The 14,806-nt window shown below is 42.6% G+C and overlaps 1 protein-coding gene across 2 annotated transcripts in view; it reads right to left on the bottom strand.

The window, feature by feature from the left end:
- LOC140346542 (transducin-like enhancer protein 1) overlaps nucleotides 1-14,806 on the bottom strand; it is a 51,315-nt gene that overhangs the window by 32,806 nt on the left and 3,703 nt on the right. For both annotated transcript variants that reach the window (XM_072432662.1, XM_072432663.1), the window contains exons 3-6: nucleotides 14,348-14,411; nucleotides 12,816-12,860; nucleotides 2,268-2,330; nucleotides 1,950-2,054 (exon numbers count right to left, since the gene is read on the bottom strand). In XM_072432662.1, the coding sequence (XP_072288763.1) occupies nucleotides 1,950-2,054; nucleotides 2,268-2,330; nucleotides 12,816-12,860; nucleotides 14,348-14,411 (277 nt within the window). The remainder of the gene's footprint in view (nucleotides 1-1,949; nucleotides 2,055-2,267; nucleotides 2,331-12,815; nucleotides 12,861-14,347; nucleotides 14,412-14,806) is intronic.

Here is a 14,806-nt window from a genome sequence, read left to right as displayed (position 1 = left end):
TACACTCATTTAACTCACAAACGGGGTGAATGACAGGCTGGCGTGGGAGACTGGAGGGGGAGGAGGGCGACGCTTTGACCCCCTGCTCTCTTTTACAAACACTGGAATCCTGCAATTAAAACTCAAACACAACTGCCAAAGAAACGCTGCCCCCGACCCAGACCGCCTCTGTCCCGCCAACTAACAAGCCACCAGACTGCACTCCTCGCAAACTCACGGTGAAGGGGAAAAAAAGGACTTCCACAGCTTTTCTCTTCCCCAAAGTTCTATCAAACTTACTGGCAAATGGTCAAAGGCCTCCACCCACCCACACACACGTTTAATTACCACCCAAAAACAAGGCTTTATCAAAGAAATTAAACTGATTAAGCGACTGACGGACAAAATATTGTACTGGGAATGTGACGAAACGATGGAAAATATGGAAGAGATGACCAAATAAGGAGAAAGGTCAGGGTTGGCAAAGCATGAAGCGTGGCCTTGCACAAAGTACGCAGAGCAGATGAAGTCAAGACGTTCCCCACCGACCGATGAGTCGACAAAAACGATTAAAAAAGTACATGTGAGTGCGCAAGACTACAACTGTTCAGGAGCTCACGCTAAACTAGAAATATAACAGAAGTGAATGGAAAAAGGACTAAAATCTCCCCCGTTGTGACTCGTCAGCAAGCTCGCTCCATGACTGTCCAGCAAAAATCCTCGTTTTTGATTTTGTCTGTACTATTTCTAAAGTTTACGAGTCGGGACCAGAGGCAGAGCCTAGCACCGGTTTGACCACTCTGATTGGCTACGGCAAAGTTGTCTGGACCTTACAGTTTTTCGCAAGAATGACCATTTTGTCTAAGCTAAATCTGAACACGAGGAAAGAAACTGTCACAAGAGATGAAGAGAAAATAGCACGTTCATTTTAAATAAAACACGCACAATAAAAGGATTCTCAAATATTAGGTGTACAGGTCATTGCATATTGCTTTTTATTTGACCAAATGGTAAATGTATAATGTTATTAAGTTCCACCAACTCTTAATACAAAATAAAATAACCATTCTATCCAAATTCAGGCTGTATTTTTCACATTACATATTCTTCCTTCACAATAATTGCACAATAATCTTGATTTATTATGTACTCAGATTTCTCATTTAATTATTATTAATGTTGTTTGATTTAAGAGAATTCTTGGGAAAGTATTTACCAAAATAGCCTGAAAGAGGAGCACCGAGGCCTCGCCCATCACCTGAACTAGTTTGTCTTCATTCCTACTCAGTGAGGCTTTATTAACGTTAGAGTTGGGTGTAAATGAAGAGGCACATGTTCTCACAGTTTATAAGACAGAAGCTCCTACATGATCCAGAACTGACAAAAGAGTTTAACCATGTTTCCTGATCAATAACAAGAGGGTTTTGAACTGCTCAGCTTCATCCAAAGTTTAATTTTGTATTTTCTGTGATGTCATTTTAGCTCCATAAATTAAAAGAGCTAAACTTTGTGACTCATTTAGTGTGGGAGGATTTAAATGCAAAGATCCTTACTATAATACATCCACATACCGTATTTTCATAGTTTGACTTATATGTGATATTATTATTATTATATCATTTTGTTCGCCACAAGAGGTTGTCAGTGTGAAAAATTTCCCCCAAAAATGCGACTTATATATGCATTTTTTGGCTGGTGCGACTTATTCTCCAGAGCGACTTTACCTTTGTGGAACCGCCCTCTGCACCTGTGTAATGATTAATTTGTGCCCGTTTCATTAACTCATTAGGCATTTATTTAAACTAGGGCTGTACTCAGGAAGTTCAAATGCATTTTGATTGTCTACATAATAAACGTACATTTCGCGACCTTCTAAACCCTTTTGCATGAATGTATATGAATCAGGACACATCGTAAAGCGGCCCAAACTGCAAATGTGTGGCGTGTAAAGTAAAAGGAGGAATACGCACTGCTGGAGGGAGGCCTGGCAGTCCGCGCACCCCAATGACGGCGTTGAGCTCAGCCATGGTCACCTGCTTGGCCCGCTCCACGGCCTGGACCACCTGCTGCTGGTGCTGGACGAGACACAGGCGCAACGGGTTAAAACGCTGCGCTCGCTTCAGTTCCGGGTGTTTGAAAGAGACCGAAAAAGGAACACATTCAAATCGCGCCGTCACACCGGGGAGCTGGCGTTCAGCCTCCGCCTCCCGTTTTGATTACCAAAATATTACGCACGCAGAGGAAACGTAATAGTCGACGAAACGAACGCCGGAACGTGTGGCACTTACCTCCTGTGATAAGAAGGGAATGACTTGTGCGCAGATGGTGTTGAGTCTCTTGGCGATTTCGGTCTGATGGAGAAAATAACAGAGAGAGTGTGGAGAATTAATGGTTAATCACATAATTACATTCATTATGGAAAAGGCAGCTGTTACTGAACATCAAGAGCATTTTGCTTTGGTTGAAATCCCATTTGTTAAAGAGAATTACTTGGGTTTTTGCGTGCAATCATAGTTTTGAGCCTGTAGTCTGGTCCTGATGTAGACTTGGTTTGGTTCTGTTCTAGTCCCGTTTTAGTCCTGGTTTAATCACAATCACAGCCAATTTTAATGGTGAATATTCCGTGTGAAGACGATTTAATAGATGTTTTAGTTTACTTGTATAGTTTTTTTTTTTTGCTTTATGAAAAGGCCTGGGATTAAACCAAGACTTAAACAAGACATAACAAGTCTACATCAGGATTAAAATTGGTGTTAAAAGTGTTAAAATGGGTAATAAACAGTTCCTTGTGCGTTCCAAGTGGAGGATTTGTTTTTAAGTGGTTGGCTACTACTCACTTATCAAAATCATAATGTTCACAGGTGATGGCACGTGCTGGTTTCCTCCCATCAGCCTAAAACATGACTAATCCTCCAGCTCCTGACTAAACCTTTCTCAAGCTTTATTAAGGCCATTAAATGTGGTTAAAGTTATTTAGAGTTAAAAGAAAGATGGGTGCTCGAGCGTGGCACTGCTAATGTCAGGTTACCTCAGTGGTAATAAAGGGTGGGTCAAATGCGGCCCTACCCAATTTTCCTTTGTAATTAAAAATAAAATGTGTTTACATCCATAATTCAGGAAGTGCGCTAGCATTAGCATGCTAGTTGTTGGCTGTGGCGCGATGGCAAAACTCTGCTCTGGCTTCTGAATGTTGTGAAAAGTGCTTATGAACTAATCGTGGTGAATAATCAGGACAATAGGAAAGTGAGGAATAACTTTGGACAAATGCAACCCGTTTAAAATGAACTTTTCTGCATTTTTAAGACGGTAAAAACGATCAGGTTCAGAGTCTTTAACTGAGCGCCCTGCCCGTGGTCGGGTTTCCTGCTTTCTCACACTTTATTCTTGTTCCTTTTCCCATCAGCAGTTCGGTGTAATCTCATCACTGCCAACTTCACCCCCATCCGCGTATCCATGGCAACACATCCGCAGGCCCCCCAGCTCCCGGAGGTGGGTACGAGTGGCTGAAACCCGATACCCCCGCAGTGGCACCAAATCAGATAAGGCCACTTGCGTTACATATCACGCAATTAAAATGGATACGCAGGCTGCCACGGCGACGAGGCAACTGGAGCAGCCATGAAACACAGTATATTTGCCCATCAGACGTTATATTATTGTAGGATTTTAAATGCATTTTATATCTTAGTGAGATGAAAATTTTACCATGAGCCAACACTAGGGCTGCGTGATTTTGGAATAAAAACTAAATTGCGATTGGACTTTCATATGATATATTATGAAAAAACAAGGCCGTGGCTGCAGAGCCGCGGCGCGGCCAAATGGCCCAGCAGTTTCAGGAGCCGCGGCACTGCCATATAGCCTCATGGCTAACCCTGACCCTAACTTTAACCCTAACTTTAACCCTAACCCTGACCCTGACCCTAACCCTAACCTTAACCCAGCGCGGTCAAATAGCGCAGCAGTTTCAGGAGCCGCGGCACAAAATCACATGGCAGTTTTGACCGCGCGCCGCGGCTCTGCAGACACTCCCAAAAAACAAATATTTGGTTCTTTGTAGAGCACAATCCATTGCATTTGCGATTTGATAATTGCCTCGACTCAAATTATGGCATGATAGATAACCTGAGATAACTCTGTGTGAAACGTACGGCAAGTTGAAAAATGACTTGTAATCTTGAATTTTCTTTGGGATCCATCCTCCAGCATCTATTTTTGCTCATTTGTCTGTGTGGTCCGTGTCGTCTCAATCCTGGTTTATTCAGAGCAAAGTATTGATTTTTGTCTATTGAAGAGATCATTTTACTTTGACAAACTAATCAGCAAAATGAATAAACCGTCATCAAAAATTTAAAAAGACTGAGCACAAATTGAATATTGCTCACGTTCACCTGATGCATCACCTTATATGCTCCCTTTTCATTTAGACAACCTTTGAACGCATGACTTTAAACCGCGTTAATCCATTTAGAACGACGTGACACGCGGGCTGTCTGCGGGCTATAAACGGAGCCGTTTGCAGATTCTTTATGGGTCCTCGCAGGTTATATCTCGCCGTAAGGACACCCGGCGCTGCCTTTAGACCTCAGACAATGCCACAGTTCATCCAATCATGTAGTTTAACGGCGCCAATTAAAGCGGCGCTGCCGACTAAATACGGTCCGGACTGGCTTTACCCCGGATAACAGTTGGCCCGCCGCCAGAGCTATAAGAGGTCCGTGCTAATGCTATCGTTCTGAAGCCAATGAGTATCACGTATAATGGATTGTTATTACTGCTGCCACTTCCCTCGTTCATCTCTGCATAAAGCGCTGCTGGCAGTATTATTGTGATATTTGGTTACTGCCGCAGTTAAAACAAACACCGTCTTTTCCGGACTATAAGTCGCACCGGAGTATAAGTCGCATCAGCCGAAAGATGCATAATAGAGAATAAGAAAATACATGCAAGTTGCACTGGAGTGTGAAATGCAGTTACAAGTGTGAAAATAACAAATAATATCACATATAAGTCGTATAAATATAAGTATAAATCGCACCCCGGCCAAAACGATGCAAAAACTTATAGTCCGGAAAATACGGTACGTTCACGCTGTAACGCGCTAGTCAAACATTGGCAAAATAAAAACAGACCAAATCAAGGCAAATTTAGACTGAATAAATAAATCATGAATACAATCTGACAATTTCAACCTTTTTCCCTTTGAAAAACACTTAATTTGTGTCAGATTTAGGGGGTTATTTGGGGTAAGATTTGGGGTTAATACAATCTTGATTATTGCGTTAGCGAGTGTTACGACTTTGAGACTTGTGTACGGCGATATGCGTGCTCAGGCTGGACTCAAACTGGCATCCCTCGAACGCTTACCTCACTAGACAACCGCTGACCCATTTTCAAACACGGGTCTTCTGGAGATATAAAAAGCGCAGTATTTTTAGCATAAATTAGCATAGGTTGGCGCAAACACGCACTCATCCAATCAGTCAATCTCGTTATGTCCAAATTATCCAATTGCCGAGCGGCTCTAAATAAAGAGCCATTTGAAACCGCTTAACCTGTGCATCAATTCCCCGAAGCTGGACTGACGGCGAGGCCTTCGAGCCCCTCTCAAAAGCCCTCCAAAACACACTCTGCATCAAAAGCGCGTGAAGATGGACCGCTAAAGGTCGATAAAGCGAGCGGCCTCATTTTGTCCATCGAAGCTGAAGCTACATTTACTAAACTGCAACAAATGTGCCAGTGCGTCTCAGTAACGCCACGATATTTAGACTCGGTTAAATGAAACATGAGCTTTCGCTGTCAAAATATGGGCGATTTGGAATGTTGCGAGGTCCCACGATCGACAACCTTTACGCCTTAAGTCCATTTATGCGGCGCTATTCTGGGAAGCACGATGTGTTACGATGTAAAGCCTGTACCGAAGCTTAAGGGCAGTAAAGCAGGGCGTCTTTAAAAAGGGGTTAGGCATAACATCTGAGGAAACCCAGCCAAACTTTAAGCTAATTCTCCCGAGCCAACGACCTAACAGAGTAGAACGCCAGCGGGCGACGTGACAAGTGTCTAAACTACAAACGAAGACTGCACCAACGGGACCTAGATCTTCTGCACAACTTTGAGAACGCGAGTTAGTCTAAACTCTACCACGAACAACTGAACTACCGGTAGTCGAGGACAAGAAAACAACATTCGGGTAACGTGGGACGGTGGCATTTGCAAAGTGGGATCGGATCGGAGAGCGACGCAGAGATCGAGCACGTTCCCGATGCTTTAAAGAATGAGACGCGCCATCGACGGCGTGGTACTCCTTGGGAAATACAAGCTCAGAAAAGTTCAGAGGATTCATCAGAAATAAAGAGCAGTCTGTGATAAAACAATATAGTTTAGTTACTTTTGTCGGGACTTTAAAAAATAAATAGAAAATCCTTGAATTTCGCACTTTAGAAAATGAATCACTGAACAATGAGTGGCTAAAAAGACATTTATGCTCATTACTGTAAGCTTAACTTGAATATTGTTGGCCAGTCTATAGTACAGTGAGCCTTCCCACAATATCTCAATAAAGATTGTACCGTGAGATACACAAGTATAAGATAAAGAGTCTTGCCCAATGGCAGTGGTCTGTTTTGAGCTGGGATCAGACCACCTTCAGTTGGTGGTCAAACACTGAGCCCCTGCCATCTTTCCTTTGCAATACTGTGTCATTACTAGAACTGCTTTGTCAAATAACCACATTTCAGAATCCAAGCAGGTACAATTTGTCTTTTTTGGTTCCAATTTGAAGCTGAAACTTAAGTTCCCGAGAGCGCGCCCAGAGAACAGACTTCTCATTACACATATAATTGGAGAATTATTGGCAGAGCGCGTACACACACAAGCCAGTGTACCCAGCGGGGGGCCGGTTGTTAGTCTGCCTCCCCCAGACCCCCCGCCTACACAAGCTTGTTGCTCTGACAACTGCAGCCCCAAGCTAATGACCTCCCCCTGCGCTGTGCCGTGTGTTTGTGTGGACCACTCAAAGGTGCATGTCCTCAGAGGAAGAACAGTAGCTTCAGCTCAAATGAAAGGGAAGGAGACATTCCAGAACAGGAGAAATAATCCACACTTTGGGACAAAAATAAATGATTGTCAATGGAGGACGGTGCCTCGGTTACCGCGGTGACACAATGCACACATTAGCACAGTAGGATTTACGTTGTCTGAAAAGAGGAAAAAAAATTAAAAAATGGATTCAAACGACACATTTTCATGGTCCTGTGTGTGCCTAATGACCCGAACCCTAACAGACCCCAAGACATGAAGGTATCGATCCATCTAATGCTAATGCTAATGCTAGCTTGTGAATGTAACCGTAGCCTTTATATAGAAGTGGACGTAGGGCACCGTACTGTTCGGCTGGAGCCATTAAAGCAGTTATAGCGGCTAACGTAGCTGGAGACTTAGAGTGTGCATTTAATGGCAACCGTGTGGCCAATCAGGAGTGAGGATGTAGACGGTACCGCTGGTTTCCATGAGGCGGACGCTTAGCAACGAGAGTTGCTAGCGGTCAACCTCGCAAAAGAAGGCACCGGATTGTAAATGAAGATATGAGTGACTGACCAAAGACGAGAGCAAAAAAGTATAAATTAAGATCACAGGGATCGTAAAGTAAACACAAATCAAATGCTAATCGATACTCAAACTAGTATTGAAACTAGATAGTCATTTGAATAAAGGAAACACTTAATTAGACAAAATTCTGGCCTTTTGTGAACAGTTTTAGGACGATATTGAGCTTTAATATAAGACTACAATGTTCAAGAAGATGCAACAATTTTGTGGTGAAAATGTCAGTTTATTGTCTGATATTTTGACTAAAAAAAATTGCTTTTTAAATGATCATTGTGGTAGAGAATCGAGTATATTCCCCAGTATCGATATTGAGTTTGAAAAGTGAGTATGTAGACATCAGGCTGTGTTAAAACAAAGCTCAGATTAATGTCTAACTTGAGTGACATAGAGCTTCAGACAGAGCAGTGCCTCCAGTTAGCTAATGATATTCACGTGAAAGGAATAAAGACTGTATAAATGTAGACGCCAGGGGTCTATGTCAACCCCATGTGGAATTCATGTTTCTGAAATAAATAACCAATCAGAAAACCCACCAAAAAGCATTTCGACACTTAAGAGGTAATAGTCTATCGCCGAATTCTGATTTCACACGAACAGTAAATCAGAGGAGCCCTGCTGACGCTCGACAGTGATAATGAGAGGAATGTAGAGAGAGAAGTATCCCTCGCCCCCAGTGAAGGAGCCGAGCCAATCCACCTCCAATTTCCTCTCTTCTCAGCGGTCGATAGCTGCAGTAATTACTGGTAAATGCCCTGAGCCGGGCAGCTCCGTGCAGAGAACAGCCAGAGACACCGACAGGCCTCAACGATTTTTGGGAGAAGAACTAATTGGGATTTTTCCTGACAATCATTCGGAGAAATCAAATCTTAGTTAATTGTTCGATGATTGTGTAAAGTTAAATGCAGATTAATCCCGATATCGAGTGCAAAACTAGACGAGTTTTCAGTCCATACGATGTGCTTCTCTTATTACAAGTAATATTCTCAGTATTCTAAACGCATAGCTTCAAAACAACTAACGTATTTTCCAGAGTATAAGCCAAAAATGAAGAAAGAAAAAAGAAAAGAGAAAAACATATATAAGTCGCACTGGAGTATATGTCTCATTTTTTTGGGGGAATATATTTGATAAAATCCAAGACTAAAAACAGACATTTCATCTTGAAATGCAGTTTAAAATAAATAACAGATGAGAGAACATGGTGAATAGGTGTACGTATGCTAACGCTAACACCTTCAGCTACATGACGTATGCTAACGCTAACACCTTCAGCTACATGACGTATGCTAACGCTAACACCTTCAGCTACATGACGTATGCTAACGCTAACACCTTCAGCTACATGAGGCACAGACAGAACTGTGGTAAGTGTCTGGTATGTTAACGTAACATATGAACAGTTATTCAGATAACTATAGCATAAAGAACATGCTAACAAGTTTAGCAAAGCATCAGTTTTACCCCAAATCACTAAATCCATTGAATTCTTCTTCCTCTGTGTCACTTCTAAACAACTCCACAAACTCCAGAGGAAGAGGAAGTGCAGATTCTTCTTCTGCGTCGCTTAGAGCCTAGAGCGCCCTCTTGTGGTTGTCAGTGTGAGAATAATATCACATATCGATGTGAAGTCGCTCTGGCCAAAACTATGTAAAAATGTGCGACTTATAATGCAGAAAGTGCAGGTGTTGCCAACATCCAACTCTGAAATCTGAACTTCTGAACTAATACAATACAATATTTGTTTAGGTCTAACCCGAGTCAGGTTTTATGGATTCATAGTATTAGTTTGCAGAGATGTAAATAACTTCAACCTTTGTGAAGTCTCAATAGGACTGTAATTAATCCCGCCTCCCCAGTGAGAAAACGGTCCCCTCGGTCTGTTTCCTTAGCCACCTTTGTTTACCTCTCGAATGCGCTGGTGCATGAACACGTTTGCCATGTGACGTCTGTGTTCAAATGTCACTGTACTCATGGGTTTAGATACCTGCACGCTTACAAGCCTGTGCTATTCAGCCAGCGAGGATGTGGACTAAACAAAAGTTAAAGACACGTTTGCGTCGCAGTGAGTCAAACATCGCGGCTCAGGACCACCTCCTCTAAATGATTGTTTTCTCTGGATTTATCTGGAATCTTTTGATTTGTCCATTGTCCAAGTTCCTTTGAGGCTTTTTCATTTCAAAATCTAAAATGAAATCTAAATACCGCCCCGAAAACGTATTTTATCAAATCACTTTTACGGCACCACAAATGAAAAGACTTTAACTGATAAAAGTGTCTCTGATTTCATCTGCTGACCAGTAGTTTTGACCAGGACTGCTGCTGACCAGGACCCACATACTTTAGTTTCCCAGGACAAAGTATGTGGGACTAAAACAACTTTAACCATGACAGATGAACAATAATGACAATAATAACAACAATGACAATAATAATAACGATGATAATAATAATCTGCATATTGTAATTTCCCCTCAGCATTAATTATACTTTGCTTATTCACAAATCCTGGTCAGTCAGTAATTAGCAGTTAATAATAGGGTTCAAAAGTATCAAAAATCAGATAGTGATACTAAGCCAATAATGCAAAATAGATACGTATTTAATGAGGTATTGAGAGTAAAAAGAAGTCGGTCAATGCAGTAATTAACAGCTGCATTATACATTGCGATCGAGCAGCCTCACTCCTGACATCATCATTTGTGTCCTTACAAAGTGTCCTCTGACAGTGCGAGACCATAAAAAGATGCGTTTGAATATAAAGCGGTTTAACCTCATCTTCCGCCCGTGTCGCCGACTTGCCCTTGAAGCGGCGCATTACGCAGCACGGCGCAGGTTACGTCAGGGCGATTACAGAGCGGACGAGAGGGCCGCAAAGGTCGGCCTCGACGATCACGGGTCTAACCACGAGCGGGGACAGAGTGCTGGAATATTAATTAGCGTTTCCAATGGGCTCGGGCGACAAGAGAGTTTGTGTGTGATCTGTACGGCGGCTCAAACGTTCACATCCAGCCTAAGATGTATTGTACTAACTCTAACCCACATCTAAGTTTTATTTCAGTGGTGTGAGACTTGTTTTAACAGTTTCTTGTTTTTTTTTTTTTCGTCTTATGGTCAATGTTTGTATCAAAAGAAGCTAAAACCTAAGTTCCTGAGAAAGAAATAACATTATACATGTAACTCCAACGAGGTCAAAGTTTCATGTTTTTTTCAACTTAAATGACTATTTGAGTGGTGCTGATCTTCAAAGATTGAAAAGTGGGCTTAAAGCGCTGTCTTTGTAAAATTATCGTGGAATTATTTACAACTGAATAAAAAACGCAATTTGAATGTGCAAAATTATCAAATCACACCGGCAGTTATTTGGCTCATCTAATGTACTTAAATAAACTAATACAATAGAGCTGCAACTAACAATTATCTCAGTAGTTGACTAGCCTGCGATTCTTTTTGAAAATGTCTGATATTCTTATTATTTCTATTATACATTGAAACTAACATAAACCCAATTAGGGCTGTGCTCAATATAGCGATATCGTGATGGGCCTCTTGGCAATACATGCATCGATACAGAGCTGTGTATCGTGATACTTTAAAACAGCTTCAAGTCATAAGAAATGACCTTGTATGTGTTTTAATGTCTGTTTAGTCCAGATAACGATTACAATTAACAAAACATGACTGCGACTTATTTTCATCGACCACGAGTCACGATTAATTATTCATCTTAATCGCCGTCGACCTACATGGAAAAAAGGACCGTCGCAAACACGTTCTGAAACGCGCATGAGTCGTTTAAAATAGTTCATATTTCAGACGCTAATCCTTCTGAACACGTTTAAGACGCGAGTGCCGAGCCCGATGTGTAAAACCAATTTGCGAATCGCACAAAGAGTTTGTCGAAAAACCGCGGGATAAAAACCCCCTCGTTACGGCGCGTGTGTGTGGTGATGGGTTTGCCCTGTGACTGCCACGCCGGTGCCTCGCTGCTCCTCCTCCGAGCCTTTCCCTATCTGTTCCTTTTAGCCGGGCTTCATTGTGATCGATCGGCGCACCCCCCCCCCCCCCTCTAATGTAATAAAGCGGCCGCTCCCCCAGACAGCGCCAATCAATCTACTGAGCCATTCATCCTGCCTCTGGGCTCAGCCGGCCGGCCCTAACTGCTGCAGCCGAGACAGAGCGCCATCGATCACGGACACACACACACACACACGGACACACACACACACGGACACACACACACACGGACACACACACACACGGACACACACACACACGGACACACACACACACGGACACACACACACACCCCCAGTACCTCTCTTTCCCCTCCTCTTCTCTCTCTCTCAACACTCTCCACCTCCTCTTTCCTTCCTCTCCACTTTTTACACTCTCTCCTCCTCCTCCTGTTTTAATAGCTCCCTCACTCCATCCATTTCCCTCTCTCCCTGATTCTCCTTCCCTCGTTAACTTTCTCCTCCTCTACCTCGTTAACTTTCTCCTCCTCTACCTCGTTCAGCTCTCTCCATTCTCCCTCTCTGCGTCCTCTTTCAAACTGTTACTCTCGCTTTCTTCCATCTTCTTCCTCTCACCGTTTCCTTCCTTTCATCATCTAACTCTCTCCTCGGTCACTCTAAATCCTTCTTTGAACTCTCGTCCCTCCACAGTCTCTCCCTCTTTCCTTCCTTCCTTCCCTCCCTCTCCGCCTCCTGTTTTAATAGCTCCCTAACTCTTTACATTTCTCCCCGTCCTTTTTACTTCTGCCTCATTCCCTCATTAAATTTATCATCCTCTTCTACCTCTCTCCTCCATTTCTTACCCCTTTTAGCTCTCTCCATTCTCGTCCCCCTCTTTCCTTCTTCTCCACTTTTTACACTCTCCTCCTCCTGTTTTACTAGTTCCCTCTATCCATTCCTCTCCTTTTTTTTAACTTTTGCATCTTCCCCTCACTCTCCGATTCTCCTTCCCTCATTAACGTTCTCCTCCTCCTCTACCTCGTTCAGCTCTCTCCATTCTCCCTCTTTTAAACCTTTACTCTCTTTCTTCCATCTCCTTCCTCTCAGTTTCCCTCCTTTCATCATCTAACTCTCTCCTCTATCTCTCTCTAAATCCATCTTTTAACTCTTGTCCCTCCAGTCTCTCCCTTCCTACCTCTTTCCTCCCCTCTTCCACATAAACGACACAGCAGATAAACCAGCCTTTGCGGGGTGGAGGGAGGTGGGACATCGTACCTGTTTGTGCATCTCGATGTTGAGGCCGTAGGACATCTCGTAGTACTGAAGACACAAACAAAAGGTTGAATGGTTAGGATATGTCAAAGAACATTTCTAAACCCTGCCACACCTGCTCTTATTGATCCGTTTCAAGGCCTCCCCCGCATTTCCCCCACGTTTCCCGTGCTTTTACCTGCTCCAAAGAGACCGTCACGTCGCCTAAATGCCACATCAGGCGTACATTATTGTACATTAGTGTCATTGTGACTGAGTGCTCTCCAGTACATTTGCCCTACATTGACAACACTTCCTGACGGAGCTCGCAGACAAAAATGAGCCCATTCAAAAATTACAAAGTGATTATAAAGTCAAATGTGACACTCTAATCATCTGCATTAGCATGTGTGATAGTCAGAGCCACACCTGGAACAGAAGCCAGGTGTTTCTCTGCAGCAGAGGGCTTCATAAAGAGGGCTGTTTGTTCAAGGTCGACAGACACGTGTACTGTATAAGTATACTGTACGCACGTATACTCATACTCTACGCACGTATACTCATACTATACGCATACTCATACTATACGCATACTCATACGCACGTATACTCATACGCACGTATACTCATACGCACGTATACTCATACGCACGTATACTCATACGCACGTATACTCATACGCACGTATACTCATACGCACGTATACTCTACGCACGTATACTCTACGCACGTATACTCTACGCACGTAAACTCTACGCACGTAAACTCTACGCACGTAAACTCTACGCACGTAAACTCTACGCACGTATACGTGTACTGTACGCACGTATACGTGTACTGTACGCACGTATACGTGTACTGCATGTATGTATGTACTGTACGCACATATACGTGTACGGCATGTATGTATATACTGTATGCACGTATACGTGTACTGCATGTATGTATGTACTGTACGCACATATACGTGTACTGTATGTATGTATATACTGTACGCACATATACGTGTACTGTATGTATGTATATACTGTACGCACGTATACGTGTACTGTATGTATGTATGTATGTATGTATTGTACGCACGTATACATATACTGTACGTATACTGTATGTATGTATATACTGTACGCACTTATACGTGTACTGCATGTATGTATGTACTGTACGCACATATACGTATACGTGCACTGTATGTATGTATATACTGTACGCACGTATACGTGTACTGTATGTATGTATTGTACGCACGTATACGTATACTGTACGTACGTATACGTATACTGTATGTATGTATATACTGTACGCACGTATACGTGTACTGTATGTATGTATGTATGTACTGTACGCACGTATACGTATACTGTACGCACGTATACGTGTACTGTATACATGTAAGTGTAACGAATAAGTAACGAAACACATGGGCCCAACCACATCACATTTTTACACACAAATACTAAAATGGAATACTTTCGCAGCGAGCTGCATTATAAGTATTTGATTGGACCATGTAGCAGAGTATTGTTCCCCACACCGTGTGGTAAGGTGGTACTCACCATCACATAGTGCCGCTGCATCTCGGTCTTCTCACTGGCCAGTTTCTCACATTCCAACTTCAAACTGCAAAAAGACAATGAGAACATTTGAATTTGAATATTGAGAGCACTACATGTGGGGGAGATTTTATGTCAACACTAATAAATGCATCTAATTACAAATATAGAGGCCAATCAAAGCTCTTTGGAATGCATTAGTTTTTCATTCCACATTTGTACATGGACAAAGTGAGTCAGGTGTCTTGCCCAAGTACAAAACAACCGTTTAGCCGGGTCAGAGATGAAACCGCTGCACTTCCCGTAAAAAGAAGACAAAACACACAGAAGACATTGAGCCATACGAGTTGCAAAAAAGTCACTAATATTACATCAACACAAGTCGTCGTTACTAGATTTGGTAGTTGTGTTTTACATTCAGGTCACAGTAGTGTTGCCACAATACGATTTCAAATTTCAACC

The sequence above is a fragment of the Eucyclogobius newberryi genome, unplaced genomic scaffold (assembly GCF_026437365.1).
Source record: "Eucyclogobius newberryi isolate DKJ021-1_F unplaced genomic scaffold, fEucNew1.0.hap1 SCAF_6, whole genome shotgun sequence".
Classification (NCBI taxonomy): Eukaryota; Metazoa; Chordata; class Actinopteri; order Gobiiformes; family Gobiidae; genus Eucyclogobius; species Eucyclogobius newberryi.
The sequence above is the reverse complement of the archived record's forward strand: the minus strand, read 5'-3'. Positions and strand labels throughout refer to the sequence as shown.